The 21688-nt window shown below is 41.8% G+C and overlaps 1 protein-coding gene across 1 annotated transcript in view; it reads right to left on the bottom strand.

The window, feature by feature from the left end:
* The window catches only part of KLF13 (KLF transcription factor 13), a 31000-nt gene extending 28647 nt beyond the window's left edge, over positions 1-2353 (bottom strand). The window contains exon 1 of the mRNA XM_082004914.1: positions 1551-2353. Within this exon, the coding sequence (XP_081861040.1) occupies positions 1551-2091 (541 nt within the window). The 5' untranslated portion in view covers positions 2092-2353. The remainder of the gene's footprint in view (positions 1-1550) is intronic.
* Between the last annotated feature and the right edge of the window lie 19335 nt (positions 2354-21688).

Here is a 21688-nt window from a genome sequence, read left to right as displayed (position 1 = left end):
TCAGGGACAGGAGTTACTCTCCTTGGTCTCTAGTTGGTTTGGCAGCCCAGAAACATTGCTAAATTTATCTTTCACTTTTTAACATTTGCCATTGTCCTGAAATAAGAAAGCAAAAGAAATGAAAATAAGTGGAGACAATTCCATGCAAGCCAAGTGGAAGCACCTTTTCTGTGTAACTGCCAAGGAGGCAAAAAGCAGTTACACAGTGCAAAGCAGGGCAGGCTGCCTGGGCTGCCAGGAATGTGCTGTTCCTTTGGCTGTGCGGCACAGGCAATTGTCCATTCATATGCTCGAACTTGATGGGGCTTTCCTCTCTTCCACAGAGAGCAAAACATACCCTCAGTTTAGAGGGGCTTGCTCTTTATCTCGGGAAGGCAGCAGGAAAAGCTGAAGGCATACTGAAGAGGTATGGCAGGTGTGGGTGAGTGCCATCTCTGACCTAAAACTGTTCAAGAGTCATTAAGTCACGATTAGTTCTTTTTCTTAATGCTCCTTATAAGTGAACTGGCCATAGATCTTAGTAAACTAAATTGCTGTCTGAAATTACTCAGTAGAACAGCTTCCACAAGCTTGCTGTAGTTGGTGTGGTGCCTCGCCATCTGCACTATGATCAATGCCTTCAGCAGAGATCGGTCTCCTCAATTTTTGGTGCTCCGTGTCTGACTGGAAGCCATCCTGTTCCCCAGCACCGGGCAGAGGTATGAGGTCTGGCAAGTCATGTGGCCTCTTTCAAGATGGCCCTCCTAACACCGAGTGCTAACTTTCACAGCGCTTGCAAGACTTCCACTTTTTCTGTGTGTGCCTCATAAATTACAATAACAACAAAAAAAATGGTCTGGTAAGTCTTCATCAAGAAGTAAACACTGAACACTGATCAAAACAAGTTAGTGTTTGCATTCAAATGTTCTTTTTGTTTTGAAATCTGTTTTACCCAGCTGCCAAAAGCTTTTTTGAGACTGCCCATGTCCCCCCCCCCTCGACACTTACGATAAATGTCTCTGTGTGACTCATGTTCAGCCTCTCAACTGCCTTCCTGCCTACTCTAGCTTTCACACAAGTGTCTGCTAAAGAAAGAAACAGACACACAGTCATTCAGGTGCCTCTAGAATATTTAATTTTAAAATATCAGGAGTATTGATGCTTGAATAGGAAGTGATATGCTGGTATAAAGGTAGTGACAGGAGCATGGGGTAGGAAAAAGTAGAATGGGGAGGGTAAAAAGCATTGAAAAGGGAAGTAGAAGATACACCAAACATGGTGGCTAGCAGCTAAAAATTACAGCTTGGTACAATCCATGACCCACATGCCATTCCCTGTGACATTAAGTAATAAAAAAGGGCAACATCAGCTTTGAATCTATGCCCAGTCAGGGTTTATTCCCAGAGGGGTTTTTTTTGTTGTTGTTGTTTTGTTTTCCCGAGCTTGAGTTCTGAGAGGTGAAACCACAATGGTGGCCAAATACCAGTTTGTTTGGTTTTGGGGTTTTTTTTCAACATTCATTTTAATTACCAAGCTGTAACAAATAAATCTGTGGCTGGATTGTAACTAACCTGTGTGGGTCCTGAGATGAGCTTTAAGATGGGAAGATTTGCCATAAACTTTTTCACACCCCACATAGTGGCATTTGTGCTTTTTCTGGGGTGATCCAGGGTCAGTCCAGCTTCTTGTGCGTTTGTTCTTTTGTCTGGGGCTTGGCTCAGTTACTGCAGCCAGGCTAGTAGGTGTGGCTGCTCTTCCTCCTCCACGCTTACCAGCCGAAGACACACTTTCTTCCCCAAACTCCTTGGGAGCAACAGAAATGTGTATTTGTTCTGTGATATCAAAGGTCTCTGTTTTTTCCATCCTTAGAGCAGGTGAGTTTGGGACATGCTGGTTCAGATCTGCTAAAATGCTAGCTACCACAAGTAATGATGATCCATTGTCTTTCCCGGTTTCTCTGACTTCCCGCGTATCTTCTCCATTTGACGAAGGAGATATTGCTGCATCAGGCTGGGGTTCAGGCTCCCCTTTGGGACTATGAATAACAGCACGACTGGACATAGAAACAAGGCACTCCGCTGCAAAATGATCCACATATGCTGCTGTTGCCATTTTTCCTAAGTTTAAAAAGAAATCCAAACAGAAGAGGAAAAAAAACCGCAATACTGCACTTTCACTTTTTAAAAAGATTATGCGAGCAGATTTTTCCCTTTCTTATTTCTTAGGATCTCTTTGTAGAAGTAAAGGCTGATTTAGCAGCCATCAAAATCACTTTGTTCGTGACGATCACACCCAGCTTGTGCCTAGATCAAAAGAGCTTTGGAAGTCCAATGGAAGAGAAAAAGAAGAGCAGATAGATCCTGGCACTGGCAGCCTGTTGCTCGGAGTATGAGTTAACGCTGTTTTTTCGAGAACGCAATAAAATAAAGATGCGGTTTCCCCAGCCCTTCCATTGCGTTGTGACAGTAGAATAAGCTTTCCCCGTTATCGCTCCTCGGAGTCGCCCGGACCCCTGCGGGGGCGTGGCCTGGGAAAACATCTGGCCCTGACGTCACCACGAAGCCACATCCTGCGCCGATCAGGTTGGCGGCGCGCGGGGCCGGCTGCGCGGCGGCGCGCGAGCAGGGCTGTGCCCGCCAACGCGGCCTGCGCGTGGGGCAGGCGTCCGCAAATGAAAGGAAGCGGCCGATTGGCTAGCCGGGGGGGGGGGAAGGAGGGGGCCGCCGCGCTCCCAAATCGCCCGCGCCGGAGCGTGTGGCATCTTCCGCCCCCGCCGTGTCCTAGAGCCACCCCGCGCCTCAATGGCCGCAGCGCGCAGAGTGGAGGGCGCGGACCCCTCCGCCGGCGGGAAAGCACAGGCAGCCTACCCCGGTAGCGGCCTTGGCGGACGTGCGACCATTAGGCTCCCAGCCCTTTCACAGGCCGTTCCCTCTAGCGGATGTTAGCGATTCGGGGCGTGCCACATTAGAGCTTGTACGGCCAGGGAGAATTTAACAGGCGCTGAACTGTTAAGAGATGTAAAAAGCGTTGTAAATTTGGAACTGATACAAATGACAGGAAAGAGCGGGACCACACCGTTCGGTGTACAGCTATACAGGTGGAGTTCATGTGCGGGTTTTAATAGGTTGCGACAGGTTTAACTAACTGCCAGGGAATACACTTGAAACAGCCTTTCTTGCTGTCAAAACTCTTTTCACTATAGCACTCTGCTGCCTCTTAATTATTTAAAAGTACAAAGGAAAATAACTTGCTTTTCATTATTATTCTCAGCTCACAAAAGATACAGCTTAGCCAGTTTTATAGGGATTAATACCTGAATGAACAAGAGCTCTGTGTGTGACTAACTTACCAAGCAAAAGTACAGATGTGAATTCAGATCTGAAAGTGGTTGATCTGTGGTGCCTCTTACCTTTTGTTGGAACATGTTTCTCCAGACTAATTCCTGTGAAATTCTGTCCATCTGTACTAAAGACCTTTTCTCTAAGACAGCAGTGGTCAGAAAGCAGGAGGGTTTCTTTGGAAGCCTGCCTTTCTGGATGGAAAGTTTTGGAGTTTGAGGGGGTGTGAGAGGAAGTGAACATCTGTTGCAGAAACTCAAATAGTTTTGGTGTTACGTTGAGTAAAAAGTTGGTTTCATACACATGAAAATGTCTTATTCAGGAGCAACTGCTTATGCTACCGCTGCACTTTATGAAAAAAACATGCTTTAGGTTCTCATGCAACACTTCCCGTCTGGGTCAGGCTCATTGGTAACTTGTGTCTACCACAGTGCTCCATGTCTGCTCTCTTAATAGTGCAGCCTGTAGTGCTATATGGGACTTGAATCACTGCAGCTAAGGGAGAAATAAGGCATATGACCAGTGTGGGAGGATGTGGTTTAATACTGAATTGAGCCAGATCATTTTGATGCAGATATATCACACCATTTGTTCTGCTGAGCATAGCTACAGGAAATGTTTACACATTCGACATAAAAGGGCTGAGTTTAGGACTTACCTCTTTGTTCCTAGATGACAAAGGAATTTTAGGGAAAACATTTTTATAAGAAATTTTAGTTGAGTTCAAGCTCAACCTCCTCCTTGAGGGAGGAGGATTGCTTAAATAGCCCTACAGGGCAGTTTTTTAGAATTAATAGTAGATTCAGAGAAGAAACCCTGCAGTTCTCCCAGCTGAAAGAGAAACGGGCCATTTGCAGAGGAGTGAAGAAAGGGCTGCATTTAGGCACAAGTTCTTAGTCCTTATCCCAATATCAAGGGCCATTATCAGTAAATGGACAGCAAAAGGGAGACCTGGACTATCCTGGTTGCCAACCACCTGCAGGCTTTGCCCCAGCACTGACGGGGGCATTTCAGAGCCACCCTGATATCTCTGTGCCCCTACCCCATGCAGGCCCCTCAGCACTGCCGTGCCCCTCTCCTACCGCCTCTCCTTGCCGCTCTCTCATCCTGCGATGTTCCTCCATAGCCTGGCCTGACCATGTTGCTGGCCCCACTGTGTAGCAGCAGCTTCTCCAGAGCTTGCTGTGGCTCAGGTGCCCTGGCCTTGGACAGAGGAGAGGTGCTGGCAGAGACCAACAGCACATCCTGAGAATTTCCCTCAGCTTAACCCACTATCTGCCTGGCATGAGGAGAGATTCCTCAGGAGGGCCAAGAGATGTGATTGGCTGGTCTGCTCCCTTCTGGAACCTTCCGGAGAAGGCCAGCCAATCAGGAAGGATCTTACATGCTGTGTGAAGTTTTCCTCAGTGGAGGATTTTCTGGGCACCATATTGGCAGGGAGGTGTCTGTGTCTACAGGGGTGGTTATTTGGGTGATAATTTGATGCTGCTTATGTTTTGTCTTCATTGTGTGAGCAGGCAGGACACAGATCACCACATTCCTGGAGTCTTTGGCCAGAGGAGAGAGGCACTGTATTGCGTGCTTGGCCAAGCCCATTGGCAGCAGGCAGACTGTGAGGAGGTAATGGTTGGCTACAGCTAAAGGCAGGCAGACGTCCTAACTTTCTTTTTCAACAGACCTTTTAGGTTAAAGCCTTGTCCTGATAGCAGCTCATGTTATATAGGAGTGTCTTTCATGTAAAATTAATAGCTATAACTGTCTAGTGAACTTCATCAACTCTGTAGTACTTCTGTAATTTTGCGGTTGAGAGCTTGTTTCAATATGAGCCTGGAAATGTGACACTGGCTGTGCTTTGTGTGGTTAAGGGCAGGCTGCTGAGGTGGGAGGCTCAGAGGAGGAGGTTTGTTTTGATGAGAACTTACTCCTTTTTTGGTTGGATGAACCCTTGGGCATAACTTCTTCATTTGGGAAAGAGCAATGTTGTGAAGGTTATGTGTGACAGAAAGGCTTTTTAATGCGAAAGTTTGTCATATTTGACAGACGTGTATGTAGCCCAATTAGGGTTCATGTATTACTATCTTTTAAATCATGAATATGAATGAAAATATGCCTCTGACTTCCTAATAGCTGACTAGAAGTAAAAAATTGTCCTGTCATGCACACTATCAGTATGAAAGAATCACTATCTCTTTGCATGTATGAGAGCAGGGTGTAGTTAGTGTGTTTGTCATCTGGACATGAAAATTCCAGCTGTCCAGTGGAACTGCTTTGGCTTTTAGTGCAGGATTGCAGGTATTAAATGCTTCTGTGTGAACTAACAGTAGCAAATAGCCTCCCTGCAAGCATCAGGGGTAAGGAGTCTTCTTTGTAAGAAATTTCAGCCATTGCATTTGAACAGTAGTATAAAAAGATTTATGGAAAATCACTAGCCAAAATACCATGCCCATTTATCAACTCTTTCTTGCAATGATAATATATTTACCTGCCTATTTGTTATTATTTATTGCATATTTGCTTTCTCTGAGCAAGTTGAATTTACTTCTGCTGAATATCCTGCAACTGTTTACTTGCTTCAACCAACTGAGCTGGATTTTGAAACTGAGATTACCAAAAACATTTAATAAAAATAGATCCTATCTCCTCCTTTAATGTTCTTTATATGATTATGTTGTTGACACGTTCTTACCTGCAGGCATTTGTCCAACAGATTGAGGTGAGAATTTTTCCCTCTGTTACAGCAGTATTTTTCCATCCATTCAAGTAAAACAACCTGGGTTTTGTTGTATTGGGCAGGGCTTTTTAATATTTAGTGTTTTCTTAATACATAATTTAGAGTATAGTTTAGCAGAGACGCATAGCATTGGAATAATTTTAAATTGAATCCACCCTGTTTTGTGCCTTCCAAAATAGTTCATTGTTTTAAATTAGAGGAATAAGAAGCTCTAAAATGCTTTGTGAAATGAAAATAATTTTATGAACTCTATTAACAAGAACGTTAAACAGAACAGAACAAAGTCCTTATACAAATGCCAGACTTGCTTCAAAATCAGCTGATATTTTGTTTTGTGTGGCCAAAAAAATTAACAAAAAAATTATAGCAACATTTTCATAACCGGTGTAAAAACAGTTATAAGGATGTTGTAGTATCATATCCTTATAAACCAAATGATAGTGGAAGTCTGCAACATGGAAAATTGGGCAATCTGAAGCAGGAATTTTGAGTGGGAGATATGAGGAATTTTATCTGAGAAAAATGAGTTTATTATTCCCAAGAACATGATATGATCTAAACATGGAGTTTTATCATAGCAGACAATTCCTCAGCACTTTTCCTGCATGAGTTTGCTCAATAATTTGTTCTGTTTTCATCCACTTCTGCTTTAGATCCAATGAGTCAGACACACAAAAAGTGTAAACCGCAGGAGTTCTATGGACTTCCATGAAGTGAAATTACATTATTTTACATCACCTCTGGAAGCTCTTTATGAGAATGGAAAAAGTAAAAGGCTATGTAGTCCCTCTCCCTGTTTCAGCTCCTACACAACAGCTATAAGATGAGAAGACCTAGTTTCATTTTATTTTGTCTACATAAATAGTTCCCTGTCCAATAAAACTGAAGAAACAAGTTAAAAAAGGAAACAGAGAAAATAGCAGGCATCTCTGCTTGGATTCTTGCGGTACCTGTATTCATAATCCTATATTTTGATAGAATATTAGTCTTTACTGATGCTTTCCTGGGATTGCTCCTTAGTGGTTCCATGGTTTGAGGGGGCTTTGGAAAGAGCTGTGTAAGAGTGGTTGTTTGAGTTCATAGCCATGGGAATAAAAGGGGACGGAATTGTAAAGCCTATGGCCTGTAGCGCTCTCAAAGGTAAGTGTGCCTAATGATGTCTCTCTTGTTGATATCAGGTTATAATAATGATGCAGAAGTGGTAGAAGATAGGAAGAGAAGGAGGAAATGAACAGGTTTCTGCCAGAGATGAGCCACGCTCTCCTCTCCACTGAATGTTTGCACAGTGCTGTTTTCGCCATGACTCCAAGTGACTTAATAAAAGAGTGAGTATCACAGGTTCGCCCTCATCTTCAGAATCCCTTTAGCTCATTTTACTTTGGACAAATCACTGTGTTATAGCAAGTAATTGCTTGAATTCATATCAACATCACCAGTAAGTCTCTGGGTGTTAAGGACCTGGACTGTTTTTAAAAAAAAAAGAAAAAAGCTTTAGTGGCTTAAATTTGACAATGCTTTTGCAAAGGATGGATGTAAGGCTTGAATATTAAAAAAAATCAAGAAGCCATTTATACATCGTGCCTGGGAGTCAGAAGTCAGCAACTTTGACATTTCAGAAATGCTGCAAGGTGCTTTGGAGGTCTGAGAAACCACTGTAAGCTACAGTGACAACTATGTGTTGTGTCACTGAGCTTCCTGGACTGGCTGTGACAGGAATCAAAAATGCCAGAATAGTGCCCAAAACAATGGTGTTGCCATCTTTCTCGCTCAGTTGAATCCAAGCACATTGGAAATGTCATGAAATTGCTTTTGCAAACTATCCCATTTGATTTTCAGTGTACTTTGATAGCTTCTGCTGATGGACAGAGACTTCTGAATTCTTGAGTATTGTTCTTCCTCCATGCTAGAATTAGAGAAGTGCTATTGTAATTAATGCTTGCACACAAAATGGCAGAAGGCATTATTGGTGTGGCAGAGATACCTTAATAATTAGGAAAATAAACTCTGAAGGAAAAAAAAAATCTCACACTTCAGAAGTGTTTTGATACTTTTGGAGCATCGGACACAAAGTAGTCTGTTCTCTATGCTGTACGAGAGCAGTTTGTCCTATTGTGTGTGCTATGGAAAAAGAGAGTGTAATATAGATTTTAAAATGTTCTTGCATTAAATATAGTGATTTAAATGCTTATTTTATTTTCATCTGTTTATTTCTACAGTAGGGGACTGGTGTGATCAGTAGGGCAATGCAAGGGAGAGGGAAATGGAGAGTCTTAACTGGCCTCCCTTATTTATTGTATAAAGTATCTTTGTGGAAAATTAAAAAAGCTGAGAGACAAAATGAAGCACAGTTGTTGTTAGTCCTTTTCTGTAACAGAGCATGAAATAATAGTTTAGATGTTAGAAATGAGCATCAATGATATTGTATACAAACTGTATCAGTTTTAATGGATTTCTTGGGAGAACTCTTAGTGAGGCTATCCACATAATCATCACAGCCACTCTGTGTGCAAATAATGCCTGTGTCTTTCTAAGCAGCAAGACTGATTGGGGGCTGTGGTATGGGGAGAAGGGATTTATTTATTTTATTTTATTTATTTATATGTTTTTTAACCTCCTCTTGAGAGGAGAAGGATGGGGAGGAAGGTTCAGTGAGACCATTGCTGCTTGTACAGGAAAATATTTTATTCCAATGCTTTTATTTTGGAATCCAGCTTTGTTTTTTTCTTCTTTTCCTCAATAATTTTCTCAATTGTTATTTCACAGATACCACTTACCATAATGTTTAATAAGCAGACAGGTGTGTTTTGAGATGTGAGATATTTTTTTATGCCACTCTTGTTTGTTTTGGTTTGGTTTTGGTGTTTTGTTTTTTTTTTTTTCATTGATTAGCCTTTCTTGATGCTCCAAATAGGACTGGCTGTATAGCAAAGCTAGACTTGCCTCTGACTTTTCTGGGCAGACCTATAGAGTGGTGCATGTGGACTCCTCTAGCTTCTCTCTCAATAGCACAGCTCTCCTCACCTCTGTGCATGGGGGCTGGCATCACTGCCAGCATCCAGGCACCACTTAGTTGCACAGGGCTTATAGGCTTGTAAGGTTCCGTGGCTTCTGGGCACTGCCCTTTTCATACGGGAAAGCCCGGAGGGAGAAGTAAAGCACTTTTTTGCGAGCAGCAAAATGAATAATGAAATTCAGTTTCTGCTTCAGCTGTCAGACATCGGGTATGGGGCAGATCACAGAAGACATCTGCAGTTGCTGTGCTCATGGCATTCTTTTTTACATACAACCTCTGAGAAAGCTGTGACCAAAGAAATGTCATAGCTGAGGCTCTATAGGGCTATTTCTCTGGTGTCTTTCAACCATAAAGCAGACAGAGGGGCCTTTTTTAAGATGGTAGTGTTGTTTCTTGCAATAATGATCAGCAGGGCATCCTAAAAGGCTTCACAGTGATCAACATCACTGAATACACCAAGCAGGCCTGTTCCATAGCGTGCCTCACCTCTGCAGTTGAGGCATGAGAGTGTCTTGGTTCATTTCCAGGTACAGGCATACATTTCTGCTGTGGTCAAAGCTCTGAACTTGGTGACCCACAAGTAAACATTTGGATTTTTTGCTTTTAATTTCTGTTTTCATCTTCCTTTACTTTTGTGTCTCCTAATTTTCATAAGGTTGCTGTTCATTGTACATTACAGGAAAGCAATTCAGTGAGAGCAAAGCTGTAGGTCAGTGGACTGTAACATGCTATGAAAAAGTGAAGGAGTAATATCTAGTGGCCAGTGGTTCCAGGACAATCAATCATAACAAGTCATCAGCTGCACCAGTAAAGGACCTTTTAACTGTTGAAGCGAAAACTTAAGAATATTGGGAAATGTAACTTTCCTGACATAAAAAAAATCATAGAACTTGAAATGATGAAATCCAGTTCTCCATCTGGTGCATATTTGTGAGGAATCGGGTCAAAAAAAGTAGAAAGTAACTTCTTTCAAATGCAACAGCAAGTTGAATAAAAAAGGAGGTTGTTCAGGTTAAGGTACGGCAAACATGGGATGATAAAACATAAAGTATTTCTCTGTTTTCAGTCTCTGTAACAGGAGCCTGAGACTTCTGTCAGATTTTGCCAGCTATAAAGCAGAAAAGTGATGAAGTTAGAAGCCATGCATTGAGAATAATCACTTCCACTAGATTTGGTCCACAAAATCATTATTTTGAGCTCCGTTTAACTCATTTCAGTGTTGTTTTTGGTCCTTCATGATTTACCAACTTGTAATTTCTAATTTTTCACTTATGTGTGCTTTTTACAACGTGCAAATATTGCATGTTGCCACTTTTGCTAAGCTTCTTTTCATGCAAAAGCACAGAAAATACCAACATGTGACCAGGAAGCTCTCAGGTGAGTGAATTGATCTAGTAGCTTAGTCAATAAATGTTGTGTAACTTTTATTCATATTGCTGCTTGCAAGCCAGCAATGAATTGCAGGTGCAAATACCATTGCAAAATATTCAGCTGAATATTGAATTGATGCAGATACGCTAATGTTAGATCAGTAATGTGCTGGGCCTACTGAACTGGTCAGTGCTCAAAAATTGGCATCTTATATTTATAAAATCATTATGAAAAGATCTGATGTTTGGTTACAGTTGATGCATAATGCTTGCTCTTGGGCAATTGGTATGTTTGATTTTGTTAGACTGCAAACTAAATTTGGAGTAGGGGGGTTTACCAGTTTTCTCCTGCCTCTGAATTGAGCTACTGCAAGGAACAGAATAAATTTTTTCAGATAGCATAATGAGGTGCTAAAATGTTGATAGCTGTGCATCCCAGTGTAACATGCATGAGTAAGAAAATGGCTACTTTCCATGGCAAACCATTATTTATAATCCAAACCTGGACATAAAGGTGAGGGGGTAATGGAGATTTAAGAGAGGTGGTCACAGTGAGGCAGACCAGAGGATTGCTTAGCAAAGTAACTGCAAGTTATAATACATAAAAGCATCTCGGAATAGCCTTTTTCTTTCCTTCTAAGGGGAGCATAAGCGTACTATCAGTAGAGGAAAGATAGGACAGGAGGGAGAGAGAAATCCGTTTTGTTGCTGCTTGATTCAAAGGTCAACTAAGGAGAGAGATTGAGAGACTGAATGATGCTGAGCTAGATTGCTTAGAGACCTCTGATGTTAGAGGGCTGTTGTGAGGTTGCTGAAAAAGTGATCAAATACATGTGGGTGGTTGTTGTGTCTATATATGCCTATAACTTGTGATATCTAAAGTAAAACTAATTGGTTTTCAGCATTCTCATGTGGCCTGTATATTTGTTTTCCCTAAAGACTGCCATTGAAGAAATATACTTTGTTAACCCAAAATGTCCTCTTAACTGGAAAACTTTGACCGATTTTTAGAGTCTGAAAGTAATGGGGCTGTGAGATCCCACCTCTGCAAAATTTGTTCCCAAGGGTAGGAGAGCCCTGGCCACCTGTTCCAATCAAGAGCATGTGGCACCAGTGTGGCAAAATCTAAACCCAGCAGAGTTTGCAGTGTCCAACTGAGGAAGTGCTACCCAGAGCTGTGGCAGAAACACAGAATGTTTAAGTGGGTGCCCTATGTTTAAAAGTCTGTCAGCACAGATTTCAGCTTTACTGGCCTTTGTGCAGTGAATCTTCCTTTTATTCCTATCTTTAGACTGGATTTGTATCAAGGTCACTATACCAGGTACATTGCCTATCCATCATCCACACAGCCTTCTGTGTAAGCTGTGAAAGTGAGCTCCCTGAGTTTTGTGTAAAATAAGTAAATCTGTCTCTTACTGATTCATTAAAGCAGAATGAAGCACCCAAGCCTGAAATCCCCTCCCCTGGAAAGCATTCCTCGGATGCAGCTGAGGGCTGAATGTGCTGTGGGATAGTGACTGTTGACAGGGTTCATTCAGCTTTAATGGTCTGCAAGTGGGTCCCGGACTGGGTCTGCCTGAGATGGGGTTAATTTACTTCATAGCAGCTGTGTAGAGCTATGCTTTGGATTTGTGAACAAAACAGCGTTGATACCACGTGGATGCTTTAGCTATTGCTGAATAGTGCTTACACAGTGTCAAGGCTTTCACCATTTCCCACTCTGCCTCTGCAGTGAGTAGTCTGGTGATGGGAAGAGGCTGGGAGGGGATACAGACAGGACAGCTGACCCCACTGACTGAAGGGATATTCCATACTGTACAACATCATGCTCAGCAATAAGACTGGAGTGAGTTTTCCAGTGGTTGACATTGCTTGGAGACTGGCTGGGTATTGGTGTAGTTATTTGTGAGCAATTGCTTTTATATCACTTGTTATTCTCTGTTGTGTTTTGTTTTGTTTTCCCTCCTCCTTATTAAACTGTCTTTATCTCAACCCACAAGTTTTCTGTCTTCTGCCCTTCCAATTATCTCCCCCATCCCACTGGTGGGGGAGTGAGGGAGCGTCTGTGTGGGACTTAGTTGTCTACTGGTGTTAACCAAAACCAGTCCCTTTTCCTGATCCTGTCTCCCCTGGGCAGTGTCCTGGTGCTCTGTTTTGCCTGGTCCAGCCCAGGGCTTTCAGTGACTCCTGCTCTGCCTTGGATTTCTTGACAGCAATGGGAGATTTGTCTGATTATGAGATTTGATAGTGGTTTGTTTTGGTTTTTTTTTTCCCTTTGGCACCACTATCAGTTCTTCTGCAGCGAAGAACCTTTATTGCCACTTCTGCAAAGGAGATTTATCCAGCAGATAATCCTGCTCCCTGAAACAGGGCTTGAGAAGCTAAGCCAACCTTTCTGATCTGTGAATATATGCTGCTTCACTGCCTTACATTACTGTAAACCCAGTGATTCATTGTCTCCTATGTATTTAACACATGCACTCTATTAAATGCCGTGTTTGTATGATTCCTTACAAACAGAAACCATTTGTGAAGCTGTGTTCTGCTTTTCTTTCCTTTTCTTCTTGTTTATTGCCCGTGTTTGCATAATATCCAGACTATCAGTACAAGACCTGCATCTGGTCCATGTCTCTTGCTCCTCTGTACTGGCATCTCTCACTTTTATGACAGTTATAACTTCCCTTCATCTTTACAATAACCCTGATACTCAGGCTTTAGTATATAGGTATCAGCCATACAGATGCATAAAACCCAGATTATTTTGACTGAGATGGGATGAGTTACCCCATAGCAATTCACAGATGCCCAAATCTAACCCATGTAAGAAGCTAATATAAACTAGAAAAAAGTAGTCTGAAGCCCAGCCAAGCGACATTATTGTTCTAGGATGAGAACAGTGATACCTTTGTGTATTGCCTGAGAAACTGATCCTTTAATTTTCAGAAATGTCTAGCCACAGGGGCACTGGGCACAGGTTTTGCTGACACCTGAAAAGCAAATGCTTTTTAATGGCATAATTTATGCCATTAAATGGATTAAATGCTAGACATGCAATTTAGATGTTATGTGCAGACAGACTTCAGAGAGTTATCTTGTTTGTTTTTTTTCAGGGACACTAGGTGACAATGACATCATTTAACATGACAATGTTTTCTCCTCTCCTCAGTCAGTTCCTGATGCAGAAGAGAGATCATATCTTTAAAGCAGCGGACAGTTGCAGAAATTTGTCACCAAACTACCAAAAGGCTCAGTTTGTACTGTGAAGTACAGAAATGATCAATCAATCTTACTAAGCACTGTGCAGAAATGTAAAGATATTTCCAGGAAACGCAATCAGTGAGGGAAAGATGTGCATTTCATATGACACAGGAGCATGAGCTATACCAGCTGACACTAAGGGAGGTGGCCCACAAGTTTACCCATCGTCCAGTATGTCCCTGAATAGGCATAGCAATGCTATCTGTTTCTGAGAGCATTGGGCATACAGGCATTTTGAAAACTGGATTCCTGATTTTAGGTACTTTTAATGTAGTTTTGGAAACCTTGGACATCCATTTTGTAAATTTCTGGCTGTGACTTCTTCCTTTTCAACTAACAGTAATTTAACTTGTTCTGAAGCAGGCATGTGTTCTACATGGAGCTATATGAGAGTAATTCCCTTTGGGAGCACTGGAACTGTTCCTTTCCCTGGAATGAATGTACTGAGAAAAGACTTGTGCACACTATGTACAGTGCCCTGTACTCAGCACTGGTGAGGCCACACCTCAAACACTGTGTTCAGTTTTGGGCCCCTCGCTACAAGAAAGACCTTGCCAGTAATTGGTGAGTGATCTCTCCCTGTCCTTAACTCGACCCATGGGCCTTTCGGTATATTTTCTTTCCCCTGTCCAGTTGAAGAGGGGGAGTGATAGAGCAGCTTGGTGGCACTTAGTGTCCAACCAGGACCAACCCACCGCAAATAAAAGGAAAGAAAATCTGGACCGCATTAGAAGACAGAGGAATCAGTGCAGTCACCACACAAATTTTGCTCAAGGAAAAATGTATAAAATTCCAGAGCCAAATTCCTGGATTCATAGTCCTACTTCCTTTTAGTTGTGGGGTTTTTTTTCTGTTACAGAAGCCAGGCTTACTCAATTCCATGTCTGTTTCCTACTTAATACATTTTCAGCTTTTTCTGAGAGTTCAAGTAATTTCATAGATATCCTTTGAAAACAGGTAAGTGGGTAGAGGACAGGTTCCTGTCCATGTTGATGGGAAGCTGCAGCAGAATTTCCCCCTTTTTAGGCACAGTCACCCCACGCTGATATCCGTAGGAAATAGCTTTTCTTCAGCTGCCTATGGAACTATTTGCTTATTCCTGAGCTGCCTGTGGATATATCACAAAATGTAGTTTGCCATTTAATGCTATTCACACATTTTACTAGGGAATTCTTGGTGTGCAGATGGATTACAGACAGGTGACTCTGAAAATTTGCAGTTTGTTTTATCGGTTAGTTTCCCAATTCACGCAGTAGTTCCATTTCCTGAATGTAACCACCATAGGAAAGCACTGGCAGCATGGATTTCCAGTGCACAGTTTGCATTGTTGCAGAGTAATTGTGTAATCTGGAATTTACTTTGAGCAAATGTTAAAAAAAAAAAATGTGGACTTGGTTAGCTCTTCAGAGGATTTATCGTTCATCAGAATCAAATGCATTCACTCAGATTCAAGGAAACCAAACATAAATGGGCTCAAATAGCACTAACTGGAATGTGTTTAGAATACAGACACTGATAGTTTTCTAAATGCATTAGTTGATTTATTCTTAGCCCAGATTATTTACTTGGGTAATGAAACTGACCTTTGTTTTGTGCATTCATCTGTTTTCAAGAATAAAAATGTAGTGGGAAATGTGGTCTGGCTAGATCTGCTAGGCGATCAGCTTGTGTTCTCTGCATTTAAGTGGTTGAATACATTCTACAGTGGGAATATTCATTGCCTGCCTGAGACGCTTGGTTTCCTTTTTGGTGGTTTGTGTATTAAAAAAAGGAAAAACCTCAGTCAGTAAGAAGAGTTCAGTGACATTCAGCAGAGTATATAACATGCTGATGGTCATTTGGATTTAGGACAAAGCCTTACCTGTAAACTCCAAGTGGATAATGAACTTGGGATCCCTACTGGAGCTGGAAGGGTTGAAAGGTTTAATGGTCTATATAATAGCAACCACCTTAGCTTTTGGGTGCAATCTGTGAGTAGCTCTTCTCCAAACACCTGCAGTGAAACCTCATCATATCTCTGTGGCTAGTTCTGTCTGTACCTGTGAGGAAAGATAGATTTTTCCCTTAGTAACATTTACATTTATTTTCTGGGTTTTCGTGTGTTTGGCTAATAATACCTAGACACTGCATCAGATGCTTCTCTAATTTATAATGTTCTCTCCAGTGTGGTTATTCTGTCTTTAGTAGCCTTCTTATTTATAAGAGGATAGCTTAATGTTATGAATGAGGGTTGCAGGTGCTCTGCATGGCAGGTGCTGGCTAATTGTATGTGTTCATCTCACAGCTGCCAGTGTTCTTCTGTCCAGCTGAGCCCATCAGGGTTCAACTGAACCATGACTCTGGTCAACAACAGCCCAGAACAAGGGACTGCTTGTTCCTCTGTGGTGACAGCAAAACGCCATGGGGCAGTACTGGCTATTTAACAGTTTTTGATGATTTTGCATAGCACAAGCGCTGAACAAAGCACAGTGAATGAGTGACATGATGTAATGCATTTTCCAAGAAACCTAGATAAAATAACATCATAATAAATCCTTCAGTGAGTGAGATGCTTTTTGGAGAACTAAGTGGGCTGTACTCTGCAGCCTCCAGCAGCAAGGGAGCAGCCTTTCTGCTAACAATGTACTTATTCCATAGTGCAGAACTGACATACTGTGTCTCAGAATAAGAGAAATAACATCATTATATAATCATGGTCAGTCACTTATGATGTGTTTCTGTCCTTCTCCCATAACTGCCTGGTTTTTCAGTTGCATTATGAAGGCTGATGCTTGCAACAGAAATCATGTACAGACAAAATAAGGATGGAGGCTTAATTACTTATTGCACTAATTAGTATACTGCCATGACAGTACTTGTTTGTAAATTAGAAACCCGCATTTAATAACTAAGCTAGGTTTTATTTTCATTCTGTGTGTTTGAATGTCACAACTTGCAATACCTTTCAGAAGTAATCCTGTACAGGCAGTTCAGATTAGAATGTGATGATACTTAATAACACATGGAAATGCTTTAGTGGTTATATGATGAAAATATTAAATAAGACACTTAATGCCATTGTTTGGGTGAAAAGTGTTAATGTGTGTATTATGAATCAGAGCACACACCTTCTGACTGGAGCTCACAGCACCCACAGAAGTGAAGAAGATGCCTTTGTATTTGAAAGTAGCTGCATAAAGAGAGAGTTGACTCCCTAGCTCATCTTTGAACAATGTATTTTCTTTGGGCTAGGGGATTTCCCAAGTGAGAAACCCTGCTGATCAGGAAGCAACAAGCATGATGATGCAGAGGCAGTTAACAGCAGCTGACCTTTACTGAAAGGGCAGGTGAGCTGTGGTTTTCTCTGTGCAGGGAGGAGTCGGGGTTCAGTATCTGACAGCTTCTGATCAAACATTAGGACATGGATGCCTTCAGACTAAGGAAAGAGTCAAGCTGCATCCTCGATTTCTCTTTCAGTGGGGAAACTGATTTTGCCAGTTGGCATAGACAACCTGTATCTGTTTTTAACAAGGAAGTAAGGAAAAAAACCCACCCTGTTTTTTTTCATTCTGGTCTATCTTTTCCACTTGGTGCTTGTCTTAAATGGGGCCCTGCTTTCTAACTCTTCTGCCTGCTACCACTGATATTTTTTTTCACTCCTCACATCTGGCTTTGTTCCTTGACGCTGTCCTCCTAGCAGTGTCCCTGGTTTGGAAAGAGAGATGTATTCAGTAAAGGCTCCCCAGTTGTGCCCTTAAGGTCCACCAAAATCAACTTTTTTTTTTTTTTTCTGAACTAGGACCTTGGAATTTCTCACCCAAAAAGGGAGTAGAGCAAATGACATGCATGGGTACAGCTCAAATAGCAAGCATCACATATGCACAGGGAGTATCCAGAGAACAAATATGTTTAATAAAAAAACCTGAGGCAAATAAATTAAAATAGGGAGAAAATACAAGGAAACAAACAGGAAGGAGAAGGCTAAGTATGTAAAAAACAAAAAACAAAACCAAAAAAACCCCACAACAGCAGCAAAGAGTCACTTTGAGATACTCGGTCCAAGCACTATCTTGAGTTTTGGAGAGCCCTGTGCTATCCCAGATCTCTGAATTTCCCAAAGCTGTCTTCAGGGGGATACATCATATATATTACAGACTTTGCTCCATCTTTTATGGAGATTACTAGAAGGACTTTCTGCAAGTAGTGAATGACACAAAAACAGAACAAGCATTTTTGATGTGTGTGAACCATGGGGCAAGGATACAGGTGGCCTTTTCCCAACCCTCGAGTTCACAGCTTATAACCCAAAGGTTTAGCTCCAATGTACAAAGTGCTGATTGTATTCTGCGCATGTACTGTTCATGTATATTTCAAGAGATGTAATGCACTGTAGTAAGTAAATGGCACAATTACAGACAAAGCCTATGGAATATGTCTCAGAGAGGATTTGAGCAGTAAAACATCACACTGTTAACTAGCATGTTCCATGGTGTAAATAAAAATGCTTTGACACTCCAGAGAGGGTGGGCTGTGAAAGCTTGACTGTAGATTTTGCTTAAACAAATGCTGCAGTTTACCTTGTAGGACTATTTCCTCAATATAGTTTATGCAGTATTGAGAATAGGGAAGTCCTACAGTTTTGCCTTTGGTGGGAAAACTGTTACAAGAGTCTCCTCTCTATCATTTCCTGCCATCTGGAATAGGCTCACCATGTCACCTTAATTCTTCAATTTATTTTTAACACTTCCCTTGCCCTTCTGCCATAACTGTTTAATTTACATCTGATAAATATTTGCAGAAGTGCACCTTTCCAGCAAGCTAGTGCAAAACCCAGGGCTGTGGGTCAGAGACAGAAGAGGAACACTTGGCACAGTGGAGTTTTATCATTGTGTTGCATCTGTTATATAGGATATCCACAAATAACCCATCAACTAAGACAGCCTATTTAGTTCTCTGGTAAAGATGTTGAGAAAACATTTCAGTGATGTCCATCAAGTACCCATTTAACAATTCTGAGTGTCTCCTTTTTCTACTATGCCATGTGATTTGGTGTCTCTAGGTCTTTGCAACTATCATTAATTAAAAGACCCTGCATTTAGGTCTTTGTGAGCTCATTCAAGTTATGCTGCTATATTATATATAGTAGTATAGTCTCTTTCAAGAGATCTATTAATTTTTCTTCTGCTGCATTTAGTTAACATATTTGTGCCTAATGGAAGTAACCAGTTCATTACTATCTCTTTACAGTATTGCTCTACTTCATTAGATGCTGGCCTTTTTTGGACAGATTTCAGGTTCTTTGCAGACACTTACGGTTCTGCAAGGTCTATTGTCCCCCAGGAAGCATGGGACTTCTGGGGCTAGAAGCAGTACAGTGCTGGTAGTCTTTGTGGTCTGGGGGAAAGTCCCACCTGCTACAAATCTTGCTATTAAAATGAGCGGGAGACACAGGCATTTCCCAGTTCAGCAGGTGCTAAGGCAGAGTCTGAGCGACAGACAGGCAAGAAGGTAGTGGAAAACATTTATCTTATAAAGAACTAGGTGTGACTGGTGGGTGCAGAGCAAGAAGAAGAAGAAGGGGTTTAGCTTTCCATTGAGGCAAGTGTGGTAGTTTGGCTGTGTGAGTTCTAGAGTGGAAGAAGGCTTGTTGCTTTCAGAGCAGGGCTCTTGGTGGAGAGAGGAGGGAGAGCATCTGGTGCTTTGCTTTTATCTACAGTGAGAGGTGGGGGTGAGTCAAGGGCTCAGAAAGGCTGAACAAATGTCTTTGATTTTTATCAACTTTCTGGAAGTTGCCTGTTACCTAATTTAGCTGGTAGCTCTGTCAGTGAGGGAAAAATGGCCATTTCTCAGGGCAGTGGAAGGGGAAATCACTTTGTAAGTGCTTGTTGCCATGGCACCTCCCCTCAAATTATTTTAGGAAACAAACATTAAAATGCTGAAATGAATAAGGAATTGAGTGGTGAAGGGCAAAACTTACCATCTTCAGGTAGAAGGTTGCTGCTTCCCTATACTAAATCATGTGGATTGTTGTGTAGTCTTAACTGTTTTTGAATATGTTTTCTAGAAATTCAAATTGAATAATGACAACCAGTTGAGCCCTTGTTCCTGCAGTAAGGTATGTGTTAATGCAGAGCCTTCCAGTCAGTAAAATGTGTAATGGTACCTGTGGTAGTAAATACAGATTAAAACAAACAACGGTTGCTGAGGCAAATAGGTAGAGATAAGACCACTGTGCTCCTTAGTTTGGTGTAGTTCTGAATATTTTTCCCAGGGTGAAGAAATGCTCCTTCAAGAGATCACTGTCATTGTGTAAACTGTGTTTATAGTGAAATAGCCTTGGGATGTGGTGTTGAAACGAGCCAGCGTAGCTGGAAGACTGGACAGTTTCTTTACATCCACATCTTATGCATGTGATTGATGAACTTTTTAGCAAGGTACAATCTTACCCATTATTTTGTGCTTGTCTCTACAGGGCCTGCATTCCTTGCCCTTTAGGAGGGCTGGGAGCACAAGGCCTACGTAATTAGGCCTTTTTTTTTTTCTCTTTTTGTATGTAGGGTAGAGGTTTCAAAAACATCCAAGTAATTTAGGCATTTACTTTCCCTTTTCAGAAGTGACATAAGAACTTGGGACTCCTACTGAGATGTAGGTGTTTTAGCACTTTCCACAAACCCTCAAGCTGTCAGTTATTTTCAGAAACGGCTTCTATTCTAGACTAATAGAGGGTTATAAGGAATGATATTTTTTTTTGCACACTACTTTCTCCCTTAGAGCAAAAAGGACGTAGCCACAACTGGGGATCCTGAGGTGTCGTGGTTTAGCCCCAGCCAGCAATTAAGGACCATGCAGCTGCTCGCTCATTTCCCCCTCCCCCAGTGGGATGGGGCAGAGAATCAGGAAAAACTTGTGGGTTGAGATAAAAACAGTTTAATAGGACAGCAGGAGAGAAGGAAACAACAATGATAACAATAATAATAATACCAACAAAGCAATGTACAAGAACTAGTGATGTCCAATGCAGCAATTGCTCACCACCTGGTGATCGATAGCCCATCCCCAAGCAGCGATTCCTACCCCCCGGCTAACTCCAGTTTATGTACCGGGCATGACATTATATGGTAGGGAATATGTCTTTGGCCAGTCTGGGTCAGCTGTCCCAGCTGTGCCCCCTCCCAGCTTCTTGTGCACCTCCTCACTGGCAGACCATGAGAATCTGAAAAGTCCTTGACTTAGTATAAGCACTACAACTACTTAGCCACAACTAAAACTTCAGTGTGTTATCAACATCATTCTCATACCAACTCCAAAGTGCAGCACTATACCAGCTATCGGGAAGGAAAAAAACCCAAACAACTCCATCCCAGCCAAAACCAGGACATGAGGCCACACATAAGCTTAAGCTTAAAGAGCAGCTTCTGGTAAATGAATTTATGTACAGCATTGCTGCAGATGCCAGGGCAGTGGTGCTGCATAGCAAAATACCTTTGCTCTTTTTCCTAAGGCACTGTTCTGTCCATATACTCAAAATATTTCGATGTTTTGGTCTTCAGTGTGAACAGCAAAGGGTCATTTTCTATTGCTATAGGTGCAAATAAGTATTCTATAATATACAAAACTAGCTACAAAATTTCCATCAACCAGAAACTTGAGATGAAGGATTTTCTTCCTTTTTTTTTTTTCTTTTTTTCTACCCCCTTTCCTGCCCATGCCAGCTCCCAGCCATAGGTGATAGAAAGGACAGGTCAATATTTTATGGCAGGGTTAAAATCTAAATACTGTGGTTATTCTGTCAGATTTTAGGGCCCTGGAGGAAGCTGAGGAGCTACTCTGCTGGCTGTACCTGGCAGCTGAACATGTGGGTCACTGTAACTGCAGTACAGACATATAAAAATGTTAACCCTTTTTGGAGGGGGAGAGGAAACCTGTCACCTTATTACTGGATTTGTGCTCAGACCTTTCTCTTGTGGCCCCTCTTTAAAACCTGGTGACTCCCACTCATCTGGGCAGAAATGCCTAAGCA

The sequence above is a fragment of the Phaethon aethereus genome, assembly GCF_964289735.1.
Source record: "Phaethon aethereus genome assembly, chromosome: 12".
NCBI classification, from domain to species: domain Eukaryota; kingdom Metazoa; phylum Chordata; class Aves; order Phaethontiformes; family Phaethontidae; genus Phaethon; species Phaethon aethereus.
Note: the sequence above shows the minus strand (reverse complement) of the source record. Positions and strands in the feature narration are given on the sequence as shown.